The sequence below is a fragment of the Lutra lutra genome, chromosome 7, assembly GCF_902655055.1.
Source record: "Lutra lutra chromosome 7, mLutLut1.2, whole genome shotgun sequence".
Classification (NCBI taxonomy): Eukaryota; Metazoa; Chordata; class Mammalia; order Carnivora; family Mustelidae; genus Lutra; species Lutra lutra.
In genome coordinates, this window is record NC_062284.1 from 84,063,280 (window position 1) to 84,089,714 (window position 26,435).

A 26,435-nucleotide genomic window follows, 5' to 3' on the forward strand; every position below is an offset into this window, starting at 1 on the left:
AGAGAAGCAGGCAGAGAGAGAGGGAGAAGGAGGCTCCCTGTTGAGCAGAGAGCCTGATGCAGGGCTCCATCCCAGGACCCTGGGATCACGACCTGAGCTGAAGGCAGAGGCTTAACCCACTGAGCCACACAGGCGCCCCCAGGTCTAGTTTTTTTTTTTAACAAGCAACACTTTTATGTTGAGAGAATGTTAAGATATACTTACTGCTTACCTGTCCACAGCAATCAACTCAGAAATTTAAATACTAGACCAATATTTAACAGTCAAAAAAAAAAAAAAATACACTGCTACATCAGCTGATTTTTCTTTGAATTTAATGAGTTTACATCAAAAAATCAGGTAGTCATTTTACATTTAAGGAATAAAAATCTTTAAAAAAAATACAAAGAGTGAAAGGATTTTAACCAAGTTTACATTTCTTTTTGCTATAGTTTTTAACAATTCATCTCATCTTATTGCAATGTGCAAATGCATCTGCAGCACCCATTACAATCAGGAAACTAAATTTAAGGAAGTACATTGTTTACAATAACCCTCAGAAGCAACTGATTTACTTTCTCCTAAAAACTCTATGGTATATAATCATTACATAATAATGCTATTTAACCACCTTTTGTCACTAAGAATCATCACCAAAGTTTTCTGGAAACGAGTCCGCATAAGAATTGAATATTTAAAAGGTGAAATGTTCCTTATTTTAACTTTAGCAAGATCTTTCTTTTTCATTGTTAAGAAATACTTGAGTAGTTTTAAAGCAAAAGCTGTTAAGAGTAGAGTCTAGATAGCTAAAACCATACTCCTGAGTTCAAACTTACAGGTAAGTCTTTTGCAAATAGTTCTCGATAAAATATCCTCCCTCCCCATCCCCCTGCCCTGGATCTTGTATTGTTTCTTACAAAACTTTGGTCCAGAGTAGAAATATATTCAGGCAGATGTATGTGCCATACGAGAGCGAGAACAGTACAGCCCAGCTAATGACTTTGGGTTTTAGAAATAGAAGGCAATTAAAATGTACTCAAAGTTACATTAAGAAAAGCTTTCACAGGGTAATATTGAAACAGTCACAAAGGTTAAGAAAATACTGATATCAAAGTACAAATGACTACAATGTTAAAATAGACAAAAACTACTATACAAGAGCCTCTTTTAAAATTAAAAATAAAGAACACAACACATGAGTCAGGATCATTTTCCTGTTCTACTCATGAATTTTAGTCTTTATATTCATAGGGTTGGTTGTGTTGACATCTAGTAGAGTTTCTTATGACATCTGATGAAGTTTCATTCCAACTTCAGAGGATGGTCCTTCCCCAAAGAGCCGCTCAATTTGGGTCACGTCTTGGTCACTGTACAAGTTCAAAGTAGTGCAGTATCGCCATGATGTGCTGAGGCATGAAGACGTAGCCTGTGTACAGGGCCATCCCCACGATGGAAACCAGCATGGAATCTGAATTGTAGTTAAGGAAACAACTTACCTTTTCTCCATTGACTCCAAAGCAAATGCCCGATCTCTCCAACTGTTTTATGCCGGAGTATCGGTTCGCTTAATGCTTTCTAATATATGTCAAGAACTAATCATTATGGCCACTAATATTAACTATGCCTGGCACCATTCTAAGTTCTGTAGCTCACTTCACCTTCACTATCACCTTCCAGGACAGGTATCTGTTTGTTACTCTCCCCGTTACACTTTGAAACACAGACAGCTTAAAACGAAGCACAGAAAGTGACACTGTTCAACCTAAGAAACAGAAATATGTAAGAATAAAATTATATTTAATGATTTCAAAAGGTCTACCAACTTCAACAATAATGTATGAAAAAAAAAAGAATGTATGATCCAAGAATTTTTAAGTTATTTAGACTATTTGGCTAAACGCACTGGCTTTTAGAGTCTAAGCCAAGATCAATCATGTACCTAATGACACATAAATTCACAATTTAATACCTCGAGTATTAAACATTTATTATTATTAACACAAACTTTGCAACATCAAATAAAAGTCATCCTGACCGCCTAAACAAAACATTTTTTAAAAAAGATTTTTTCATTTATTTGACAGAGAGAGGAGATGTGGCAGGGGGAGTGGGAGAGGGAGAAGCAGGCTTCCTGCTGAGCAGGGAGCCCACACAGGGATAGACCCCAGGACCCTGGGATCATGACTTGAGCTGAAGGCAGACGCTTAACAACTGAGCCCCCCAGGCACCCAACAATAAACATCTGTATTGTGTTCCTTTCTCCCGGTTCCAGAGGAACGGAAATGGCATACATGCAAATCAGCAAGGAGTCCTCTTCTTGGGCCACACAAAATACTGCTAACAAAAATCATGTAAACTCTAAGGGCTTTCTGCTTTGCTGGCATGTAGCTATGTTCAAGGGAATAATTGCTCTGGACTGGGACCACATTCTATTGATCTATTCCTTCACATCCTCTCTCTCTCTCCCCCGTCCCCACTCCTGTCTTTCAGACCTTTCAACTCTACATACTAGTAGTTCCACACTGCATGACACTCCTTCACCCAAAGATAGAGTTTAAATAAACAACGTGCTTACTACCAACTATTATTTGTATAACAGTTCAGTTGACAAACCTCTTTTACATACTATCTCACTTAACCCTAATAGCTTTCCTGTGAAATGTTTGTCATGACAATTACTCATCAGAGCCTGACAAAACAGAGTGACTCGTCCAGGGCCCTACAAGGGGTTATCTCTAGAGCCAGAGCACAAACTGAAGCCACCTGACTTCAACCCCCAAACACGGATGAAAGTCTCCCATAATCATTTTCTAAATTTACTTTTTAGCCTCCCTTAATCCAGTTCTTTCTAAAACTACCACCTTCTATTTACTCCTTAATTTCTTTAAACACACACACACACCCCATTCTGCTTTCACATCATTGCCATCACACAACCATCTAAGTTCTACCCCTGCAGGCTAGAGACACTGTTCTCGGGTCACCAGTGGCCACCCATCAAATCCAATGGCTATCTGAATTGACAGCTTTAGTCCTTCCTCTCTAGGACTCTCCTCCCATCTCTCTCACCATTTTCCTGTGTCACTGGCTCTTTTCCTTATCTGTTCCTCATACGTAAAATAATCAGAGTAAATTCTGTGCTTTTGCCCAAACATCCACTCCACCCCCCACACACACCTAGTATGACAGTCATGCTCTTTAGATGGGCCTAAGCTCTCCCATCTCCAGCCTGCTGATTTGTAACCAATCAGAAAACCTTTCTCTTTGTAACAATGCCCACCTCCTCAAAACTGATCAACCAGCTCCAAGGTTAGTACTTCTACCAGGAATTAAGGAACACAGATTTTCTCTCTCCTTCTGAATATGCAGTTTGCTGATGGAATCCTGGAATCACCAGAGTCACTTTGCCTCCCTTGAAAAACAACAAAATTTTGGGACACCTGGGTGGCTCCAGCATCTGCCTATGGCTCAGGTCATGTTCCCAGGGTCCTGGGATCAAGTCCCACACTGGGCTCCCTGCTCAGCAAGGAGCCTGCTTCTCCCTCTGCCTGCTCTGCCTATTCTGCCTGGAGCTCTCTGTGCTTCTGCTCTCTGACAAATAAATAAAATCTTTAAAAAAAAAAAAAAAAAAAACTGACACATGGAGGTGATAGGACAAAAGTAATCATAGAAAATGGAGCCAGAAACTTCACCTGAACACCTGAAACCTACCCACCACTGAGTTTTCAGATACTGAAGCCAATAAACCCCCTTTACTCTTAAATCAGTTTTAAATTTTATGCTTGTAGCTGAAACCATTCTAAATGACAAAATGGAATCCCCAACATTTTGTCTCGGGTCCCACAAACTAACTCCTGTTTGACCCTAATGTTGTTGACCTGAACCCACCTTCTGTACGCAGACAAGTATTTCCTACAACTTCCTGAACATTTTCACCTATGACATTCCTGAGGTACTTTAAATTCAACAGAGTCAAAACTGAACTCATTAACTCTTTCCAAAACTACCTCTTCCTAGGAGTCTTATTTTTTCAACTATTTGAAATAGTTGATAGAACTACTGATGAACTATTTGCCTAGTCACTCAATCTAGAAACTTCTGATTCCTCCTCCGTAGATTCAAATTATCTAAGACTTCTCAGTTCTTCCCAGTCCCTACAAACAACTTTTTCTATCTCCTGTTCCCCTACCCTAATCAATGATAAATGAGTGAGGTATTTATCACTCCTTAATTATGTCAAAGCTCCTATCTTAGGCCTCTACTCACTTTCCACTCCACGCCACTCTTTACTAAAGTGATCCTTTTAAAATACATGGCTCCTGGATGGCTCAGTGGGTTAAGCCTCTGCCTTCAGCTCAGGTCGTGATCTCAGGGTCCTGTATCCAGCCCTGCATCAGGCTCTCTGCTCAGCAGGGAGCCTGCTTTCCCCTCTCTCTCTGCCTGCCTCTCTGCCTACTTGTGATCTCTCTCTCTCCGTCAAATAAATAAATCTTTAAAAAAATAAAATAAAATACACTAGGTTTCCCAATGCAATAGGATAGCACTTGGAATTCTAAGCCAAACATCCAAGGACTTCCCCAATCTAGTCCGAAGTACCTCAGGTTGGAGTCCACAGAAGTCGACAGAAACTAAGAGATCAGGACAGGGATTCTTATACAAGAGTTTTAGCAGAAGGCAAGTAAGCAGAGCAGAACTAAGCAGGGAGAAGAAGGTTAAGTCGGTTCAGGGGCTCAGCTCCCACAGGATGCTCTGGAGCACAAATTATACAACATGCTGGTTTTGCTCTGAGGTGACCCTTCATCTGTCAATCACTGGCTGCAGAACTGAGTGAGAAACCCGCACCTGGGTAAGACAGCTGCCTTGGCCAAGGCCAGGACTCTGAGGAAGGGGGCAGCTAGAAGGGATGAGCAGAGGACGGGGGAGAAATACATTGGCTAGTGGAGGGCATCGGGGTGGAGACCAAGCGCATCACCTACTACACTCGTTTCCCCTTGTAACTTTCAACACTCAAATAATTCCCCTGACAGACAGAGCCTACTCACAGCCATAGGATGTCTCAGAAAACAGTGCTTTATATTTTCATACTGCTCTGCTTTGGCTTATGGTTTAATAATTATGAGTAAGAATAAGAGCGGTATATGCAGCTTTCATTTTGTGAGCGTCCAGTGTGTGCCCAGCACTGCCTTAACCCTTCAACAAGTTTAAGTAATCCCGAATCTTGAAATCAGAGTTAGTAATAAAGCAAATTCCCAACCAAATCCATCAAACCAAAAATCTGTGTTCTCAACCACTATGCTTAATACCTTCCTGTATGTGAAAAATCCTATTCCTTCGAATAAAACCCAATCATTCTCAGAGCTCGGTTAGTTATCCTCTCTCAAACGAGGCCTTCCCTAGCTTTCCTATTTTTCCCATTCTTACACCCTAACCTCTTGGCCCTACTGCTCATAAAGCTCTTCATTCACATAACTTGGCCCTTATTACTTGATATTACCCACTTTTTTATGTATTTATCTCATCCAGATTATCAACTTCTTGAGCATAGGAACAATGTCTTTCTTTTTTGTATCTCCAACATCTAACATAACACATGCTTAATAAATATTTGATGAATAATGAAATTTCTCAAGAAACATTATTTGATTCTAGATTCACTGTGGCAATTTCTACACATTTCACACACATTACCAGGATGAAAACCTTTACAGTGACCACAGAAATTGCAGGAGTCTGACTCTGTACTCAGTGGGGAGTCGGCTGGAGATTCTCTCTCTCCCTCTCCCTTTGCCCCTCCCCCCACTACTAAATAAATAAGTAAAATGTACACACCAAGTAAATGAAATGGTAAGATCTTTAGATTAATGGCTCAAATTCAACTCAACTAGGAAGTGATTAGTAAAAACAGCCATTTGAATGATTGTATTATATACTCTTTCTGGCACTCTAATTCTTTAGTTTAGTATGGAGAATATATCAGTTAGGAAACATGTATAAATTACCTTAACAGGTTACTTTACTGTAAGACAAGAATCTGAAACTTACTATTTTGTGAACACTGAAGTGTCAAAATTTTATTTTTTATTTTTTAAGATTTTATTTATTTATTTGACACAGAGAGCACAAACAGGTATAGCAGCAGGCAGAGAGAGAGGGAGAAGCAGGCTCCCCACTGAGCAGAAAGCCCATTATGGGGCTTGATCCCAACACCCTGGGATCAGGACCTGAGCCAAAGGCAGACACTTAACCAACTGAGCTACCCAGGAACCCCCAAAATTTTAAATCCCTCCTGTATGCATATCAAGTTATGTTTTGCAAGTGAAACAAGAATTTACCAAAATTGAAAAGGTCATCTGCCTGATTAAAACCTAAGGTACTAGAGGGGCACCTGGGAGGCTCAGTCAGTTAAGTGTCTGCCTTCCACTCAGGTCATGATCTTGGGGTCCTGGGATGGAGCCCTGAATCAGTCTCCTCACTCAGCAGGGAGCCTGCTTCTCCCTCTCCCACTGCCCCTTCCCCTGCTTGTGCTCTCTCAGATAAATAAATAAAATCTTTATTTAAAAAAATCACAAGGGGGGCGCCTGGGTGGCTCAGTGGGTTAAGCCGCTGCCTTCGGCTCAGGTCATGATCTCGGAGTCCTGGGATCGAGCCCCGCATCGGGCTCTCTGCTCAGCGGGGAGCCTGCTTCCTCCTCTCTCTCTGCCTGCCTCTCTGCCTGCTTGTGATCTGTCAAATAAATAAATAAAATCTAAAAAAAAAAAAAATCACAAGGTACTAGAGTTCATGTCTTTATATAGCCTTATGCTGTGATGCATGTATATGTGGAATAAAAGCAGCAGGAAATAAATGATAATTATATATGCTAAAATCAGGATGGTTACTTGGTGAGGTGAAAGGGGGAGAGGAAGAAAGGAGAAGTGACTGAGAAGGGGCATAAATGGAGCTTCAGATGTATGAGTAATGCTTTTTTTCACCAGTTGGTAGCATATGCACACTCACTATATTATCTTTTTTTTTTTTTAAGATTTTTTTTATTTATTTATTTGACAGAGAGAGATCACAAGTAGACGGAGAGGCAGGCAGAGAGAGAGAGAGAGGGAAGCAGGCTCCCTGCTGAGCAGAGAGCCCGATGCGGGACTCGATCCCAGGACCCTGAGATCATGACCTGAGCCGAAGGCAGCGGCTTAACCCACTGAGCCACCCAGGCGTCCCTCACTATATTATCTTTATGGAGGTTCTGTACGCCTGAATAGTCAGTAACTTTTTTTTTTTAGTAAGAACTGTAAAGGACAGGGGCACCTGGGTGGCTCAGTGGGTTAAAGCCTCTGCTTTCGGCTCAGGTCATGATCCCAGAGTCCTGGGATTGAGCCCCACATCGGGCTTTCTGCTCCTCGGAGAGCCTGCTTCCCCCTCTCTCTCTCTGTCTGCCTCTGCCTACTTATGATCTCTGTCTGTCAAATAAATAAATTAAATTAAAAAAAAGAACTGTAAAGGACAATGAAACTACATACAGTATTAGACTAAAAACTGTTTCATGTGAAGGATTCTCCCCCTTTAAAAAATTTGAGCTAGACATCATTGGGTCTAATTTGTTACTAGGAAATAAACAGAAAGCCTCAGCTCTCAAAAACAGAATAAACAATTCTTGATTCTGGCCAGATAAACAGAAAATTACTGAGAGTCACTTGAACCTAGATGCAAAAAATCCCAATTTATAAGCTGCTCAAAAAAAGTATTTAATAAAAAAATTTAACCTAACCCTCTGTCCATAGCCACTTATATTAAATTAAACTTTATCCCATGTCTCTCCAAAAAAAAGGTTTCTATGTATTCTGATCCCATTTCTAATTATTTCCAGAATCACAATAATTAAGTAGGCCTCTAACTGTACATTTTCTGTACAATTAAATGTCAAAATTATTCCCAAAAATATCTTAAAGCTCTGAAACATAATATTTAAAACCAACTTAACCATACAATGACACTCACACAGAATGAGTAGATAATGGGACCATGAGGAACTTCTACCAGCCTCAATAATCATCTTTCCCAAAAATGCAAAAAGAAGGCACCTTTTAGGGGCGCCTGGGTGGCTCAGTGGGTTGAGCTGCTGCCTTCGGCTCGGGTCATGATCCCAGGTCCTGGGTTCGAGCCCCACGTGGGGCTTTCTGCTCGGCAGGGGGCCTGCTTCCTCCTCTCTCTCTGCCTGCCTCTATGCTTACTTGTGATTTCTCTCTGTCAAATAAATAAATTTAAAAAAAAAAAAAAAAAGAAGGCACCTTTTATAAGTAGCTTTCTACAAATGCAATTTAAGCAATGTAGTTTAAATAGTTCCCATGTAACTCAGTTGAATATTCCTTAATATTATGTTTGACACCACTTAAAATGGTAGTTTTATTGACACTCATAGGCACCGGTTTCATTGCGATGTTTGCAAGGTTCATACTGATAAGTGTTCTCACAAACAGAGCTAAACATATACCATTTAGAGCACAGACTACCTATAATTTTATCTGGTACTTGAATGGATTTCTCAAACTACTGCATTCTTTAACACACCCTCTCACAGTTTAAAGTATCCTTCACACACTGTGAAATGCAAGAAATGGTACTGGGAAACACCCCGGCCCTGGAGGAAACTAGTCTTGAGCTGTGACTCTGCCAGTCCCTGACTGTGTCAAAAATTCTCTGATCACCAGTCTCCTTGTCTATAAAATAAGGACACACATCACCTCCCTTTCAGGGCCAATGTGAGAATTATGAATCAAATCCATTTGGCAAAAAAGACAATATAATCCTTATTAAAACTATTGTTCGGGGCACCTGGGTGGCTCAGTGGGTTAAGCCTCTGCCTTCGGCTCAGGTCATGATCTCAGGGTCCTGGGATCGAGCCCCGCATCGGGCTCTCTGCTCAGCGGGGAGCCTGCTTCCTCCTCTCTCTCTGCCTGCCTCTCTGCCTAATTGTGATCTCTCTCTGTGACAAATAAATAAATAAAATCTTAAAAAAAAAAAAAAAAGCTTAAAAAAAAAAAAAAAAAAAAAAAACTATTGTTCTAGTGCTCAGGCATTTAACATCATGACTTAGACAATGTTTGGGAATCGCCCAAAGTCACCCTATGACTGATTTGTTATTAATTTACAGTACAATTCTGGGACATCATGACCCCCCTAGAACCAAATTTCTTCTCCATAAGATGAGGCTACTTCCTGCATTAGTATTTTCAGATCCCACCCACATTGAGAGGGAACTTAGGCACCACCTCACAATCACCCTTAATGTAATCTTCTGTTTCTCACACAGAGAAAATGTAAACAATCAATGTTTCATAACATACATGTGCTGGAAGGTAATACACAAAACGATAGCGTAATCTATCTACCGAACTCTTACGGTTGTCCGCAAATAATACCATACATCAGCAGCTGTGCACAAGTTAACCAGGACAGCATTCTAGAGGGGGGTGCATGATTTGAGAAGTATAGAATAAGTTAGTGAAATCAAGAGTATAACAAAAACAAAACAAACCCTCAAAGATTGAAAAAAAAATTTTTGTGTGTGTGTGCTTGTAACAGTCTTACCACTGAACTCTACGTGCTTAGGAGTGAGCACGCCTTGGCTCGGCTGCTCCTTTGCTTCCAGCGGCAGGACGCGGCTAGATCAAGCAGGTACCTCATAAATCATTCAAGAACCAAGCAGACAGTTTGCCAGGATACGTGCAGGCACTGAAGATAAATGTTTGTTCAAGGACTGAATGAACAATCAGATGTTACTTTTGAACCTGGATAGAACATAAATATTTTACAGATTCCATGGATTTAAAGCAAAGAGTTTAAGGGGTTTTTTTTTATAAGATTTTATTTATTTATTTGACAGAGATCACAAGTAGGCAGAGAGGCAGGCGGGGGCGGGGGGGGGGTGGGGGTGGGGGAGCAGGTTCCCTGCTGAGCAGAGAGCCCCATGCAGAGCTCGATCCCAGGACCCTGGGATCATGACCTGAGCCGAATGCAGGGGCTTTAACCCACTGAGCCACCCAGGCGCCCCTAAAAGCAAATGAATTTAAAAGCAAATGTGAAACCATATATCTGTATTTTGTTTGCTGTTTCTTTAACAGGAATCCCCAACTAATCATGAGCTGGTAAGTTTCCAGACTCTGATAGGAAAAAATAATGATTTCTTTTGCCCATACAAGGGCCATCCCCAACCCTTTTCCCAGCAACTTTAAAAAAAAAAAAAAAAAAAAAATCCTGATAACAGAGAGAGGAAATGCTTTAAAGATTAAGTACAATACATCAGAAGCAAGATGACAGTAACTAACACTTTCTGTCCCAACCAGTAATGCACTATCATTGCCTACCTTAGTAACCTCTTCACAGGATTTTAGAGGAACCAAAGTAGTTTCTCACTGGAAAAAAAGCCCAAAGACCTTGTTCCAGCAGGTGTGACTTACACCTCTTCACTAATCTAAGTAATTTCGAAGCTTTAAGTCTCTGATTGCACTGTTCACTCAAAAAACAAAGCTAAAATGTCACGTAAAACAATCCAGTCTTCTTTTAGTCAACTTGCTTTTATAAAGTCAATTCTGAATGCTACTTTTATCCTTAGAAATACTCCAAAGTTCTGACAAATCTAATTTATCTTAAGGAACCATCTTAATAAAAAAAGAAAAATCATTTTATAAAATATATTATTATAGGCTGTTTTGTGAAAAAGCAATAAAAACCTAAGTGAAAACAATTGTCACTACTGAATAAAGCTCTAAAAGGAAATATTCCTGATTACTATGGGTTTTTTTCTCCCTTGACCTCAAAAAACTGGGGATCATCTTATACCATTCAACACCCAAAAACAACCCAATTTTAAAATGGGCAGAAGACATGAACAGACATTTCTCCAAAGAAGACACACAGCTGGCAACAGACACATAAGCAGATGCTCAGCGTCACTCATCACAGGGAAATGCAAATCAAGATTACAATGAGAGATCACCTCACACCTGTCAGAATGGTCTAAAATCAGAAAACAGCAAGTGTTGGTGAGGATACGGAGATAACAGGAATCCTTGTGCAGTATTGGTGGGGATGCAAACTGGTAGAGCCACTGTGGAAGACAGTATGGAGATTCCTCAAAAAGTTAAAAATGGAACTACCCTATGATACAGTAATGGCACTACTGGGAACTTACCCAAAAAATACAAAAACGCTAACTCAAAGGGATACATGCACCCCCTATACTTACTGCAGCATTATTCACAATGGCCAAATTATGGAAGAAGCCCAAGTGTCCATCAACAGATGAAGAGATAAAGACAACGTGGGTGTGTGTGTGTGTGTATGTATGTATGTATACACACACTGGAATATTATTCAGTATGTATGTATACACACAACACACACACACACACAACACCACTGGAATATTATTCAGCCATTAAAAAAGAATGAAATCTTAACACTTGCAACACAGACAGACCTAGAGAGCATAACGATAAGTGAAATAAGCCAATCAGATAAAGAAATACTATATGATTTCACTATATGTGGAATTTAAGAAACCAAATGAGCAAAGGAGAAAACAAAAAGGGGAGAGAGACCAAACCAAGAAACAAACTCTTAACTATAGAGAGCAAACTGATGGTTACCAGAGGGGAGGTGTGTTGGGGAGAGGGTGTGAACAGGTGAGGGGATTAAAGAGTACATTTATCAGGGCACCTGGGTGGCTCAGTCAGTTGGCTGAGTCAGTTTGGTTTCAGCTTGGGTCATGGTGTCAGGGTCATGAGATCAAGCCCTGAGTCGGGCTCCACATTCAGAGCAAAATCTGCCTGGGATTCTCTCTCCCTCTCCCCAACCCGCTACTCTCACTCTCTCTCAATAAATAAACAAAATCTTAAAAAAAAAGAGTATAGGGGCGCCTGGGTGGCTCAGTGGGTTAAGCCGCTGCCTTCGGCTCAGGTCATGTTCTCAGGGTCCTGGGATCGAGCCCCGCGTCGGGCTCTCTGCTCAGTGGGGAGCCTGCTTCCTCCTCTCTCTCTGCCTGCCTCTCTGCCTACTTGTGATTTCTCTCTGTCAGATAAATAAATAAAATCTTAAAAAAAAAAAAAAAAGAGTATATTTATGATGAACACTGAGTAATGTACAGAATTACTGAATCACTATATCATATACCTGAAACTAACTCTGTATGTTAACTATACTCAAATCAAAATTAAAAATTTATTAAAAAAAAAACTGGAGATTATCACCAAGAGAAGTGTTAAGAAACTGTATTGTTACTAAAATATCAACTATCTCTTGACACTTTTCTAATTGTCTTAAAATGAAAGCAAGTGGAAGATACGGATACTGTTACAGTCTGTGTATGTTAGCCAATTTGATATCTGTGGGTCATATTAAAGGACATCACACGAGCATTAGAAGTTAGTGTTTAGCAAGTAAAATACATTCCCTGACCTTTCTGTCGTGCGTTGTTTATACCAAAGTATAGAAACTCATTTTAGAAACTAAAATTTGATCACAAACTCTTTAAAAACTAAACAAACAAACAAAAGCATGCTGCTGAAACCAGTCATGATCATGTTCAATTCTGAACCAGTCCTGGAAATGGTTTGCAGCTCTGAGCCCGGAGACATTAAGGCTACATATTACTGTGTACCTTTATAAATAAAGCGTCTGTTAATTTCATGCAGATTTGAAGTCCCAAGGTCAAGGGGGAAAAAAAAATCCCAGTGTGTTCTGAAATATAATCTGTTCGGCTGTTAATACATTTTGGAACACCGGCTAGCTCACACCTGACCAGTAGAGCACAGAAGCTGCACTGTTTCCCATGGGACTTTTCATAAATTAGGGGAGCCAGATTAGTGGGGAGAAGAATTAGAACCTTCTTCAGGAAACATCCTTTAGTTCAGTTGCTGCACAGGCAGGAATTCTTTGAGATCTATCTTGGGTGGCTCACTGTGTTAAGTCTCTGCCTTCGGCTCAGGTCTTGATCTCAGGGTCTTGGATTCCAGCCCCAAGTTGGGCTCTTTGCTCGGTGGGGAGCCTGCTTCCCCCCACCTCCGCCGCCTGCCTCTCTGCCTACTTGTGACCTCTGTCTGTCAAATAAATAAATAAAATCTTTAAAAAAAAAAAAAAAAGAAAGAAAGTAAGAAAATTAAAAGTCAGCATCTGGGGCGCCTAGGTGGCTCAGTGGGTTAAAGCCTCTGCCTTCAGCTCAGGTCATGATCTCAGAGTCCTGGGATCGAGCCCCAATTGGGCTCTCTGCTCAGCGGGGAGCCTGCTTCCCTCTCTCTCTCTCTGCCTGTCTCTCTGCCTTCTTGTGATCTCTGTCAAATAATAAATAAAATCTTAAAAAAATAAAATAAAAATAAAATAATAAAAAATAAAAGTCAGCATCTGCCTCCAGGCTCCCTCTCCAGAAAGGCACACCTCCAGTCCAGCACAGCTCTCAGCGAGGGCAGGCCACAAGACCTCCTGACCTCCTCAGTGGCAGACCACCCAACCCATCAACACTCCAGAAGCCTTTCCAGTCAATCCTGTCCCCTGAGGCACCCTCCAGTTATTCCCCAAGATGCCAATTATTATTTCAGTTAGTGCTTGATGACTAAGTTGCCTTGATTTTGAGGAGTCTGCCCTAGTGCTCTTTTCCCATAAACCCTATTATCTGGGGATTTTTCAGGAACACATGATGGCCAGAAGTCTTGTTTTAGTAGTAATTCTACGCTTCATAGCTACTGATCATAAATAATATCTTTCTATCATTTCACAACTATTATTTTTTAAGCATTCCAATTTATGAAAAAAATATATGCTCTATTAAGTAGTCTTCTGGAACATATAGTTTTAATTATTGAATCTGAACGTGGGAGTTTGGTTTTCTTTTTTTTTTTTTGAAGCAAAGTATCTATTTTTGTTCCTATGTACCACAAATGTTACAACACTCAAAGCCAAGGGGATGAGGTGGGTCACAAAGTCTTTAAGAATGTGACATAGTGGAAGGGACTCCTGGCTGGCTCAGTCTGTAGAGCATGTGACTTGATCTGAGTTGCAAGTTCAAGCCCACTGGGTCTCGAGCTTACTTAAAAAACAAATATATATACATATATATGAACCACAGTCACCTCTGCTGACAACTCACTGGTACCACATGCTGAAACACTGCAGAATATCTCCATATGTTCTGTCCTCACGGCCAGCCTCCTGCGACTTGCCCTGCCCATGCCGGTACAGACCACTCAGTTCTTGTGTTATAGTTTTATTCACCTTCCACTCTTCCTGAAAGCTACGAAGAAGAAATTAGAATACCCTGAGGAGTATAGAAAAAGGATATTCTAACATTTTCCCTTAGCCAACCAAACATGGAGGCAGGGTAAAAACAGGCTAGAGCAGCTGGCTTTGAACTAAATCCCAGAAGCCTCAGACAGACAAAGACAACTTTCCAGAAAGTTCGGATGGGATAAGGGGGAAGGGTTTACAGATCTTCAGTGGCCACTGCACTCTCTCCTAAAACTGATCTGACGATTATGGTGACCTGCTAGTTCCCTTCCCCATACCCCTTACAACTTCATTTCTCCTCCCACTTTACTTCCTGACTCTACAATCATGCATTTCCCCGGGGGGTATAAAATAACTTCCGGGACAGCAAACAAAGGAATAATAACTAACTTGAGTTGTACTTTATTGCATGCAGGCAACAAACTCCTGGCACAGCTACAAGCCTCACCTATCCATCTGATAATCTGAATTCAGAAGTGAGACACCTTTCCAGCCTGGGCCTGACAGAATGACTCCTGCAAAAAAGGAGGGCAAGAAGAAGGGCCTCTCTGTCATCAGTGAGGTTGGGACCAGAGAACACACTGTCAACAGTTACAAGCGCACCCACGGACAGTGGGCTTCAAGAAGCGTGCCCTTCAGGCACTCAAAAAAAAAAATCTGGGAATTTGCCATGAAGAAGATGGGAACTCCAGATGTGCACACCTACATCAGGCTCCACAAAGCTGTCTGAGTCAAGGGAGGGAGAGATGTCCCACAATGTACCCATGTGTGGTTGTCCTGCAAACATAATGAGGATGAAGATTCACCAACAAGCTTAATACAGTGTTTTTCTATGCACTTCTCACCACTCAGAAAAACTTATAGTCAATACAGATGAGAACCAACCACTGACTGTCAAATCAAGTCATAAATTTAAAACAAAAAAAGAGGAGGAGACAGGAGTTAAATTGTTTAGGTAACAATTTTTGAGCAGAAAAATGGCGCCGAGCTTTTTCTGAGGGAAATTAAGGTTAATTTGCCTCTTTGGCTTCATGCTGAGGATTGGCTTTTTGCCAATTAGAATATGTGATGAAGGGGTGCCTGGGTGGCTCAGTGGGTTAAGCCGCTGCCTTCGGCTCAGGTCATGATCTCAGGGTCCTGGGATCGAGCCCCGCATCGGGCTCTCTGCTCAGCAGGGAGCCTGCTTCCTCCTCTCTCTCTGCCTGCCTCTCTGCCTGCTTGTGCTCTCTCTCTGTCAAATAAATAAATAAAAAATCTTAAAAAAAAAAAAAAAGAATATGTGATGAAGCTTTTCTATGAATTGTACAAGAAAAAAAAAAGAGGTTTAAGGTTTTAACAAAAATATACAATAAATGCACATAAGAAAAGCCAGGAATCGATTCACAGACCTGTACCCCTGGGGATAAAAATATATTATATGTTTATAAAAAATAAAATTTAAAAAAAAAAAAAAAAGAAAGAAAAGCCAGGAATGAAATCCTTTCTGTCTAAATTTACTATGAAATATTTCTGACGTTAACGTATATGAACAAGATGATATCCAGTGCAACATGGTTTTTGTGCTTGTAGGGGCTACACAAACAAAAAGTCTGAATGCCTCTGGGGTGGAGGCTTGCAAGTTATTGATTTCCCAATTACACTTACTCTTCCCTCTGCTTCCCCCCACCCTTCAGGCCTTCCTTGTTACAGAGACTGCATTCATTTCTACAAAAGGAAGTTCAAAAGGAAGTGGCATGAAACAGAAAACAATGAAGATTACTGAGAAGAAATTCTTTTTTTTCCTTAAGTTTGAAGGCAATGTTCAAGTTCTTTCTGTGTTATTCTGAAATCACATTTTGTTTGAAAATAACTTGATAAATCTTACCAAAAGGCGTTAAACTGATCTGCTAACAATATTTTTCTAGAAGTAACTTTCTCTGATGTTAAGAATTTTCCATGAAACCGCATGCTGATTTTTACTGGAACTCTATTTAAAGTGCCAAGAATTCTGTACATACAAACGTCATCTTCAAGAGGCACTGATTAAGAAGAAAGTTCTAGTGGAAGACTCTGGTGAATTGGGGGGTTTATGGTAATTCCTTCTACTGAACAGCTCAGAGGAAGCTCTGCCAAAGACAGAGAAAGTAATCTAAAGGTCCCTGGCCAAAATATATGGTTTTTCTTAGTCAATTTTATCTTGTTTCTTGTGTTTATTTACAAAATATTTTATGTAGGAAATACACAGAAAGAGATACTCAATTATTAAGACCTCCAGAAGTGGCATGGCCAAATATATTCCTCAATCACCTCTTTACTAGCTTATAAGAAATCTGACTTCCACCAAACCAGGCACTATTAACAAGGATGAAGAGCATTTTCCAGGTGTTCATAGGTATTTCAGGAGAGATACACAAGAAACTGGTGACACTGATTGTCTGGCGTGGCTGGGGTGGAAAGAAGACTTTTAACGTCTACCTTTTTGGTGCCTTTTGAGTTTTGAACCATGAGGATGTATAATCTACTTTTATTTACAATTTAAGAATTCATATTCTCTAAACTCTCAAATATTTTAGTATATTGAGATGCAAAGAAAAATTCTCAATCCTAGCTATAAGCACTTGAGGATATGGCAAAAATCTAAGAAAATAGATTAACTTAGCTGCTACTGAAATAGCATACACCATGAATTTTGTAATGCTTTTTTTTCACTATCATGCAAAGCCTACCTTAATCCAAAATACCTACCTTTACTTCTACCCTTGCTTCCTCTCACCCACCCTTAATCTATCCCAAACCCTACAGCCAAAGTACATTTTTCAAACTTACAATCAGATTAGATCACTCCTCTCTCAAAACCTTTAAAGGGCACCCTTTTCAACTATGATTAAAAGCCAAGGGGTGGCCTGGGTGGCTCAGCCAGTTAAGCGTCTGCCTTCGGCTCAGGTCATGATCTCAGGGTCCTCGCACAGAGCCCCAAATCAGACTCCCAGCATCAGTGGAAAAGTCTTCTTTCCCTCTCCCTCTGCCCCCTCACCCCCCAAGCGCTCATACACTCTCTCACTCTTGCCCTCCCTCCCCTTCCCTCCCATCAATAAATAAATCTAAAAAAAAAAAAAAATCTCCAGGATCTGCATTGACTCTGGCCTCATCATCTACTGCTCTCACCCAACTCCCAGCCCCATCTGCCTCAATGGTGGCCTTCACACACAGCCAGGCTCTGGACTCTGGCACTTTGCACTGACTGTTCCCTCCACCAGCTATGCTCTCCCTCAGATTTCTACCCTGCTATCCCCATCACTTCCTTTATGTTTTATTCAAATATCCCTTCTCAATGAAGCCTCTCCCGATTAGCCTCTTTTAAAACGGCATTATGGAAACCAGAAAGTAGGTCAGTGGGGTAAGAAATGTGCACTGACCTACTTTTCTGTTTTCCATAATGCTTACCACCTATCATATTATACAATTCAATTAGAACAAGTTCCCACGGACAAGGATCTTTTTCTCATCTGCCTCAGTGTATCTCAAGGTAACTCAGATGACCTAAGTCAGCATCTGGTACCAGGTAAGCAAACAGAAGTACCTGGTGAATTAATAAATGGCCCTAACGTGCTTTTTCAACTTCATTTCACACCTTTTCTTCCTTAAAGAATCCCTGTTCCAACAGTCAGCTGGTATACTCATGGTCCCAGCACACCTCTGCACCCCAGTCCACACCTCTTCCCCATTTAGGGGGAACAAAAAAACAAATCACTCAAATACCTACCTGCAAGTTCTCTCAGCACTCCCGGGCCTTGTGTTCTCCCTGCCCTGTGTTCCAAGGCACTTTCTGCCCAGCTCACTCTACTGCAACGACCCAAGGGTGGATCCAGCTGAGAATGTGTATAAATTCCCAATTTCCCCTAAAGGTCTGGCTCTAATTTCCTTGAAATCCATCTTCGGATTTCAAATCCATCCATCCTTGAAATCCTTTAAGTCCAATCTCTTGAAAACCTGTTATAGATAGAACTCAGTATGTTTAAAATGAAAAATAAAAATAACCTGTTCCAGGATGTTATTTTTTTTTCCATTCAAAATGAAAAGAGCTTCCAAGTCTCATGGAGAAATGTATGTTTTTGTGGCTTAGTTTTCCCAGTTTATTAAATATTAAAATACCAACGAGAAAATATTACTGGACTTGAGTGACTCTTACTCAAAGGTATTGCGTACCTCCTCTACCTCCTGAACTCTGAATCCAATGTCCTACATCCAGATCCTACAGGATCTGACCTCCTCTCCTGACACCCTCCTTCACTCTGCCCCCGCCACACTGGCCAGAGGGCTATCTGTGAAACAGGACAGACATGCTGGGCAGACATTCATATTTACTGTCCCTTCGGCCTAGAATGCTCACTCCCCTGGAATTCTCTCCTGCTGAAATCTTTCCAAATGCCCTTCCTGACCACTCTAGCTAAAATTGAAAAACACTCACTCTTCCTTGCTTCCTATCCTCTTCTGGTTTATTTTTCTCTGTAACAGCTATAACAATCTAGTAATAGTCTATATTCTTTTTACCTACTTATCTAGTGACACTAGAATAAATAACGTTATCTGTTTTATTCAGTCATACCCCCGCTATCTAGTATCTGGCGATTAGGAAGTACCTAATACTTGTGAAATGCAGAATTCAGCAAAGAGATATATTGTACAAATGAATAGACATAACAATGCAAATTTTGTTAATCTCTGTTAAAATAAATCAAAGAAGTTCTTTCAATCTATAGCATTTTCTTCCTTTTAAAAATCTGAATTCTAAGAACTGATTTCTGTTCATCAGAAACAGCCAAATTCCAAAGCTACCCTAAAAGTGGTTTAAAATCAGCTCTCTTCTACCATTCCCAAATACTTCTGCAATTCCTTCAAAATGACAAATCAATATACAAACAAATGTTCCTCAAGCACTATCTGTGTGTCCAGCACTGAGGTTTAAAAATTTTTTTTTTCCTGGGGCACCTGGTTAGCTCAGTTGCTTAATCGTCTGACTTCAGCTTAGGTCATGATCCCGGGGTCCTGGGATCAAACCCTATGTGGGGTTCCAGTATGAGCTTGAGATTCTCCCTCTCTCTCAGCCTCTACCCCTACCCCGTCCCCAAATGGTGTGTGTGTGTGCATGCACATGCTCTCAAAAAAATAATAATAATAAATTTTTTTATTTCCTTGAAGAAACAAAGAAACACAGACTATCTTTTGGGGGGAATCTAATTCCTAACACAAACCAAAAAACTGCCCACATTTTGCTTAAAATAAAAGTATAAAATGTCATGGAAACATAAGAAGCAATAGAAAGACTGCAAATATAGCTCAGTGACGACAGAATAATTTTTTTTTAAAAAGTCCAAACTTTTATTTAGGCTTCAAATAGTTTTATCAAGGTATTTTTAAATTTTCCACACCTCTCCTCAACAGCATGGTTACAATGTGATTCAGTGAGGCACTACAGGGAGTGTCTCACTAGTTACAAAACCTGTCTCTGTTACAAAACCTGGTCTTCTCCGTTCCCGCTGATGGCTGCCAGTAGGGAAAGGGGGCTTTAGAAACATGTTAAACCTTCTACTCTAGAGTAAGAGCTCAGTGGACTTCAGTCTGCACAGGTCTCCTGTAGTAATCATTGTAATACTACCCTGCACTTACTGGATTCACTTTATTGTTAGCTTCTGCTTTAATCAGGTGTCATATCCCCTTTTCCTGCACGGTAGAATCCATGTCTGCTCATGGTAAAAGTTCAAATACTGGCTGACAAAGCAAAAGCTAATTTATCATTTCAAATGTAGTAACAGAAAGCAGATGATAAGAGAGAAATTTAGGATATAGGCCCTAGCATGGAAGGATTTACAAAACGGATTTTTAAATCTTACTGTTTCAAGAACCATTTATGGTGTGCCTGACCTGACACAGATGCATTCCCTTAAAAACATACTGAAAATTATTTTTGGTGCATCACAATTCCCTTAGATAATTTCAAAAACCCTCATATTCAACTGGGATTGGTCTTTCAATCTATAACAACTGTTAATTAACTTCTAGCTATTAGATTTGGGAGACAGAGAAGCAAATTCAGATGTTCAGATGCCCCTAGAAAATGTGCAGAAGTAGTTAATAGCGAGGTATCAGTCAGTGTTCCTGAAAACAGGGACAACTTCAACTTATTAAAGGAATTATAGCAGTGACATGTAAACTAACGCAATTACCTTTTTCGAGAGTCTTTTTCTTAGTACCTTTGATTCTTTTTTTCAAGATTTTATTTATTTATTTATTTGACAGAGAGACACAAGAGGGAGGAACAAGAGAGGGAACACAAGCAGAAGAGTAGGAGAGGGAGAAGCAGGCTTTCCACTGAGCAGGGAGCCCAATGCAGGGCTCAATCCCAGAACCCCGGGGCTCGATCCCAGGACCCCAGGATCATGACCTGAACCAAAGGCAGATGCTTAACGACTGAGCCACCCAGGTGCCCCCTCTCTCAGGACCTTCCAACTCAGATGCCATTTCTCAGACCGCCAAACAAATTTCTCTTACATGAAATCTTAGGTTGCTGGCAGTGACAACCGTTTTCAACGGAATTTTTAAGAAAGTATGTCTCTTTCCAAAACCATTTAACTAGCCACAAAATTGTTCTATGTGAAGCTTACTAACTACTAATGAATTTATGAAACTCAAACTAATCCACAGTGATTAAAGCTCCTGACTGGGGGGAAACCCACTTTCTCATTCAGCCCCTTCCTCCACCCTAGAATGCAGACTCATCTCAAATCGTTGTTCCAAACTATACAATAATTAAATGCCTGACTTTAACTCTAGAAGTTGAGTTAGAATAACAAAACAGCTGATAGTAATTTAAGATTGGCTTATGTCAAAAGCATTATATTTCTACCTTGGATTAATTCAATCATGTGAGCTTTGAAATAAGTTTTGTTTTGGTTTGTTGTTGTTGTTTTCAAATTCTTGGCTTAAAACCATAAACTTCTACAGGACCCAATGCTAGTTGGTTGCAGTTCTTACTAGTTCCTTAAAAACTGAAATCACTTGGTCACATAAACCAATGAGAACTCAAAAGCTTCAAAACAGGGCCACCTGGGTAGCTCAGTGGGTTAAGCCTCTGCCTTCGGCTCAGGTCATGGTCCCGGGGTCCTGGGATCGAGCCCCACGTCAGACTCTCTACTCGGCAGGGAGCCTGCTTCCCTTCCTCTTTCTCTGCCTGCCTCTCTGCCTACTCTCTCTCTGTCTGCTCTCTCTGTCAAATAAATAAAAATCTTTATTAAAAAAAAAAAGCTTCTGGGGCGCCTGGGTGGCTCAGTGGGTTAAGCCGCTGCCTTCGGCTCAGGTCATGATCTCAGGGTCCTGGGATCGAGTCCCGCATCGGGCTCTCTGCTCAGCAGGGAGCCTGTTTCCCTCTCTCTCTCTCTCTCTCTCTCTCTCTGCCTGCCTCTCCGTCTACTTGTGAGCTCTCTCTGTCAAATAAATAAATAAAATCTTAAAAAAAAAAAAAAAAAAAAGCTTCAAAAGGAAAAATCTACAGACGCATTACATTTCAGTTCATAATTTACTCCTCCATCCCCCAAAAAGCCATCATCCAGGTTATTTATAGGACGCTGTTACTATTACTATGTAATACAGAAAAACCTTAATACCACTGACACTTTGCATGTATCCACATGCAGACAAAAGCTTTACAGTGTAAAAGATTTAATAAACTCCAGCAGTGGGCTCTACATTCAACTTTTGACTTAAAAAGTGTCAATTTAGGGGCACCTGGGTGGCTCAGTGGGTTAAAGTCTCTGCTTTCGGCTCAGGTCATGATCCCAGGGTCCTGGGATCGAGCCCCACATCAGGCTCTCTGCTCAGCAGGGAGCTTGCTTCCTTCTCTCTCTGCCTGCTGCTCTGCCTACTTATGATCTGTCAAATAAATAAAATCTTTTTTTTTTTAAGTGTCAATTTAGTGCAACATTGTTTAAATTCACTTTCAAGTGATTTTAACTGAGGGACACCTGGCTGGCTCAGTTGGGAAAGATGTGGTTCTTGATCACCTGGTTGTGAGTTTGAAGCCCACAGTGGGTGTAGAGATTACTTAAGTAAATAAATGTGAACCCCACAGTGGGTGTAGATATTACTTAATAAATGCATAATTTTTTTTTTTTTTTTTTAAGAAAAAAAAAGGGACACCTGAGTGGCTCAATTTGTCAAGCATCTGCCTTCAGCTCAGATCATGATCCCAGGGTCCAGCCATGGAGTCTCACATCAGGCTCCTTGCTCAGCAGGAAGCCAGCTTCTCCCTAAGCCTGTCATTCCTCTTGCTTGTGTTCGCTCAGGCTCTGACAAATAAAAATCTTTAAAAATAAATAAATACAAAGGAAAAGATGGCACATCTGGGTGGCTCAGTCAGTTAAGCATCCAACTCCTTACTTCAGCTCAGGTCATGATCTCAGGTTCCTCAAACTGAGCCCCTACTTAGGATCCGAGCTGGGCATGTAGCCTGCTTAAAATTTTCTCTCTCAGGTGCCTGGGTGGCTCAATCGGCTAAAGTGTCTGCTCTTCAGCTCAGGTCATGATCTTAGAGTACTGGGATCAAGTCCTACATCAGGATCTCTGACCAACGGGGAGTCTGTTTCTCCCTCTCACTCTCCCTTTGTGTTCTCTAATAAATAAATAAAATCTTAAAAAAAAAAATTCTCTCTCCCTCTGCCCCCCCTTAAAAAAAAAAATGATTTTAAATGAGTCGAGAAGCATGTGCTTCTATATTTTAGTATACATTTTAGAAAGATAACTTCATGAGCTCTAACCTATAGAACTGCAACAACAAATAAATGGTGCAGGAAATCAGAACATACTTTACACTGAGACTTTAAATCCAAAGTACGAATTATGGTTCTTAAATTCTGGAAAGCTCTGGAAACAAGTAAGAGGATAAATTTCCTTGTAAGCAGCTTAAGATTCCTCCAAGTGTTGAAATAAAAGACATCTTTGAGTACAATCTTATGCTAGTTCAATACGAATAAACAGACTTACTAATGCTTGTAATGAAATCATCTCAGTCACTCCACCTAAATACAATAATGCATTTACAAAGCTGTTCTGAAGCTACTCCGAACTAAACCGCACTGAAAAAGAAGCCGTGTAACATGCAGCGTTGTCCAATCACTGTTGTATACCTAAAACTAAAGTAACGCTATGTTAACTACAATTTAAAGAAAATGGGGGACCCTGTATGAAGTAGCATGTTATGTGAAATGTTCCATGTCGGGCCCCCCCAATTAAAAAAAAAAAAAAAAGGAAGAAGAAAGTTATAGCTCATTATTAATATGTATTCTGAAGACATATCAAGGGATGTCAACACTGACAAAATGATACAAATATCGCAGACTTCAGAAAGCCTTTTTTTCACAATCTTGCATATTAAGTGAGGTTGTTATAAAGTTAGATGAGTTAAGATACAGGCAAAGAGCTTAGCACAATTGCTGGGCTCATAGTGAACCTTCAATATCATTAGCAAGTATCTATCAGCTATCTATGAAAACAGTTTCAAACACTATCTACAATTAACCACAAATCCTTTCTTGGCTCGACTACTATGGACTGTGAAAACAGCAACTTAATGAATAAAACACACTCTTTAAACTCCCCATCCCGAAAACCAAAAAGGTACAATAAACTGTTTTCAAAAACTATACTGGGGTAGCATAAACACAAGTTCACATGATTAAGTCTGGTAAACACTGGTTAGCATTCTCATTAGGACCAAAGTCAGCTAACTCGGGGACAGTTAAAGGTCAAAAGCGTCCCAGCCAGAACGATTTGCTCCATTTACACGGTCCCTGCCTCCCAAAGACCTGGGGACTAAACCAAAGGCAGGCGCCCGAAGTTCAGGCGAGGACAATCCTCGATAGACATCGCCCTGGGGGATTTCCTCCAATAGTAAAGCCGCTTCCACCTCCGCTCAAGCCACCCACAGGCCCCCTCGGATCTCAAGAGTTCTAGCCCCCGACCCTCCACAACCGCCGGAGCGCCGACCCCCGCCCGAGACCTCCGCCCCGCGCGCCCGCAGCGAAGGGGCGAGTCCGCGCGCGCGCCGTCCCCGCAGGGCCGCCTCTCCGCCCTCCGCCCCCCAGCCTCCACCCCGCACCCCCTGGCGCCTGGGCCCGGGAAGATGCGGCCCGGGCGCCCGCTCGCCCACCCCGGCCCCCGCGCGCGCGGCCTGGGCAGGATACTGAACACAGTCCGCTCCCAGGGTTCCAGCATGTAGAGCGCCGTGACCAGCAGATACTGGTAGTAGAACCAAGACATTTGCTTCCAGGCCCGCGCCAACGCCATGGCCTCCGCACGCCTCCCTCGTTGAGGCCGAGCGTCAGTCTGGCCCGCCAGCCTCCGGTTAGCGTCCTCCAGTCCCCGGCCGAGAGGCCCGCCCGCCCGCCACGGTGCACCTATTGGCCGGTCAGGCCCGGCGCGTCACCCGTGGGCACGCCCAACCCCGCGCGCCCCCAGGCAGCCGGCTGCGAGCCCCGCCCGGCCGGCGCTCATTGGCCCATGTGAGGCCACGCGTCGTGCCCGCCCCTTCCCCGGTTTTCCCCTCTGCGGGCCGCGCCCACGGGAGCGGGAGAACCTTCTGCGCGAGAGCGCCCGCCGCACGCTGCCGGCCGCGCCCTACCGGCCGCGCCCTAGCCGCCCCGCCTCGCCCGGCCATTGGTGGGCGGGGAGTTAGTCCCGGCGGGGTCGCTGCGCCGGAGCCCGCGGAGGCCGCCCGGGGGTGGTCGGTTCCTGCAGCGCGACCCAGAAACGCTCGTTGAAGACATATTTGTGGACTATCTGGCATCCTACTGGGCAGGGGGATTACAGGGGAGAACAGGAACATAGGAGGTTCCTTAACTAGCGCAGGGTACGATCTAGCGGGGACGACGGGCACTAACCACACGAATGCAAGTCCAACCTATGATGGATGGGTGCAGAGAGAATAAGGTGCTCTTGAGGGTGGCGAGGCGGACGTCACCTAGTCAGAGAGGTCAGGGAAGGCGTCTCCGAAGAAGTGATGCACACATTGCCGCTTCCTCCCTATCCCAGCGCGCACACACACATACACACAAACACCCACACCGACCAGCATACCCACCCCATGCACTCCTTAACCTAAAGACAAAGATTACCTTAACTATATCCGCCATAGGTACCCTGTAGGTCAAGGCCAGGAAAACGACGCTGAACTGGGGGTTCTGCAGGTGACAGGCTGCTTGAGATCCGTCTGTAGGCATGGAGAAGCCTTGTAAATATCCAGATCTTTCCACTGACAGATGGGCCGGCACTATTGCTCTCATCTTCAGGAACAAGATAAACAGCGTAGTGAATGACAATTAAATGGCCTGCTGTTTAAAGCGAAGAAGTTTCTTTTTAAATATCCTACCGTTTAAACTTTAAAAACTTTCATGGTTGATCATTTTTATTTATTCATTTAGAAATATCAGCGGCTGTTATGAACGAATATTGGGGGATAGCCAGCTAGACAGAGATCTGCCTTCATAAAGGACCCAGTCTACTCAGGATGAGAAGCAAGTTAACTGATGACAGTGAGATGTAGGGAAGGGTAGTTTTATGTTATGTGTAGGCTGCCATGAGGGCCCAGCGAAAATCAGATTGGGAGTGTAAACGTCTTCTGGGAAATAGTACTTGAGCTTAGTATTGAAAGAAAAGTAGAAATGGCAGAATGAATGAGTTTAGAGAGGAGAGGGTAAGACAGATATCCAAGCACAGGCACATGGAACCATTACAGAAAGGTGGGAGGCTTTTAAAGGCTGGAAGAACTTTCATGTGGCTGATGCAGAAAGAATGCATAATCAGTAGCAGGAGATGGAGCTAGATAATGAACAGGGACCACATCCTGAAGCACCTTGGGTAAGAAGCCAAGGAATTTTTACCTGGATATACAAAAGTTAAAGAGCCAGTGGCTTAATAAGATTAAACAGGCCTTGGGAGTGGACAGCCACCTAGAAGACACTAAAAAAAAAAGAGGATCAGGTTGGAGACATTACAGAGGGAGAACCTATAAATGGAAGCAGCTATAACCCATATGCCCTCCCGGTCTCCTTACCCTTAAGAGATCTAAGTACATTTGGCCTTCCCATTTCTGAATCTTAACTGTGTTGGGCTTCTCTCTGTCCTCATTCTTCTCCAAAGTATTTCTTTTCAGATCTGTTTGG

The 26,435-nt window shown here is 41.9% G+C and overlaps 1 protein-coding gene across 1 annotated transcript; it reads right to left on the bottom strand.

Annotated features, from left to right (window-relative positions):
* Positions 1 to 292: 292 nt before the first annotated feature.
* Positions 293 to 24,654, bottom strand: SPTSSA (serine palmitoyltransferase small subunit A). Its single transcript, XM_047738382.1, has 2 exons — positions 24,459 to 24,654; positions 293 to 1,447 (listed from the first exon to the last, which is right to left on the bottom strand). Exons 1-2 carry the CDS (start codon positions 24,559 to 24,561, stop codon positions 1,344 to 1,346), a joined length of 207 nt encoding a protein of 68 aa, XP_047594338.1. The 5' UTR covers positions 24,562 to 24,654; the 3' UTR covers positions 293 to 1,343.
* Between the last annotated feature and the right edge of the window lie 1,781 nt (positions 24,655 to 26,435).

Excerpts from the sequence above, each read along its gene's own strand:
- SPTSSA (XM_047738382.1), bottom strand. The coding sequence starts at position 24,561 with ATGGCGTTGGCGCGGGCCTGGAAGCAAATGTCTTGGTTCTACTACCAG. Across the intron at positions 1,448-24,458 it reads CTGGGAGCGGACTGTGTTCA|ATTCCATGCTGGTTTCCATC; the intron begins GTATCCTGCCCA and ends ACTACAATTCAG.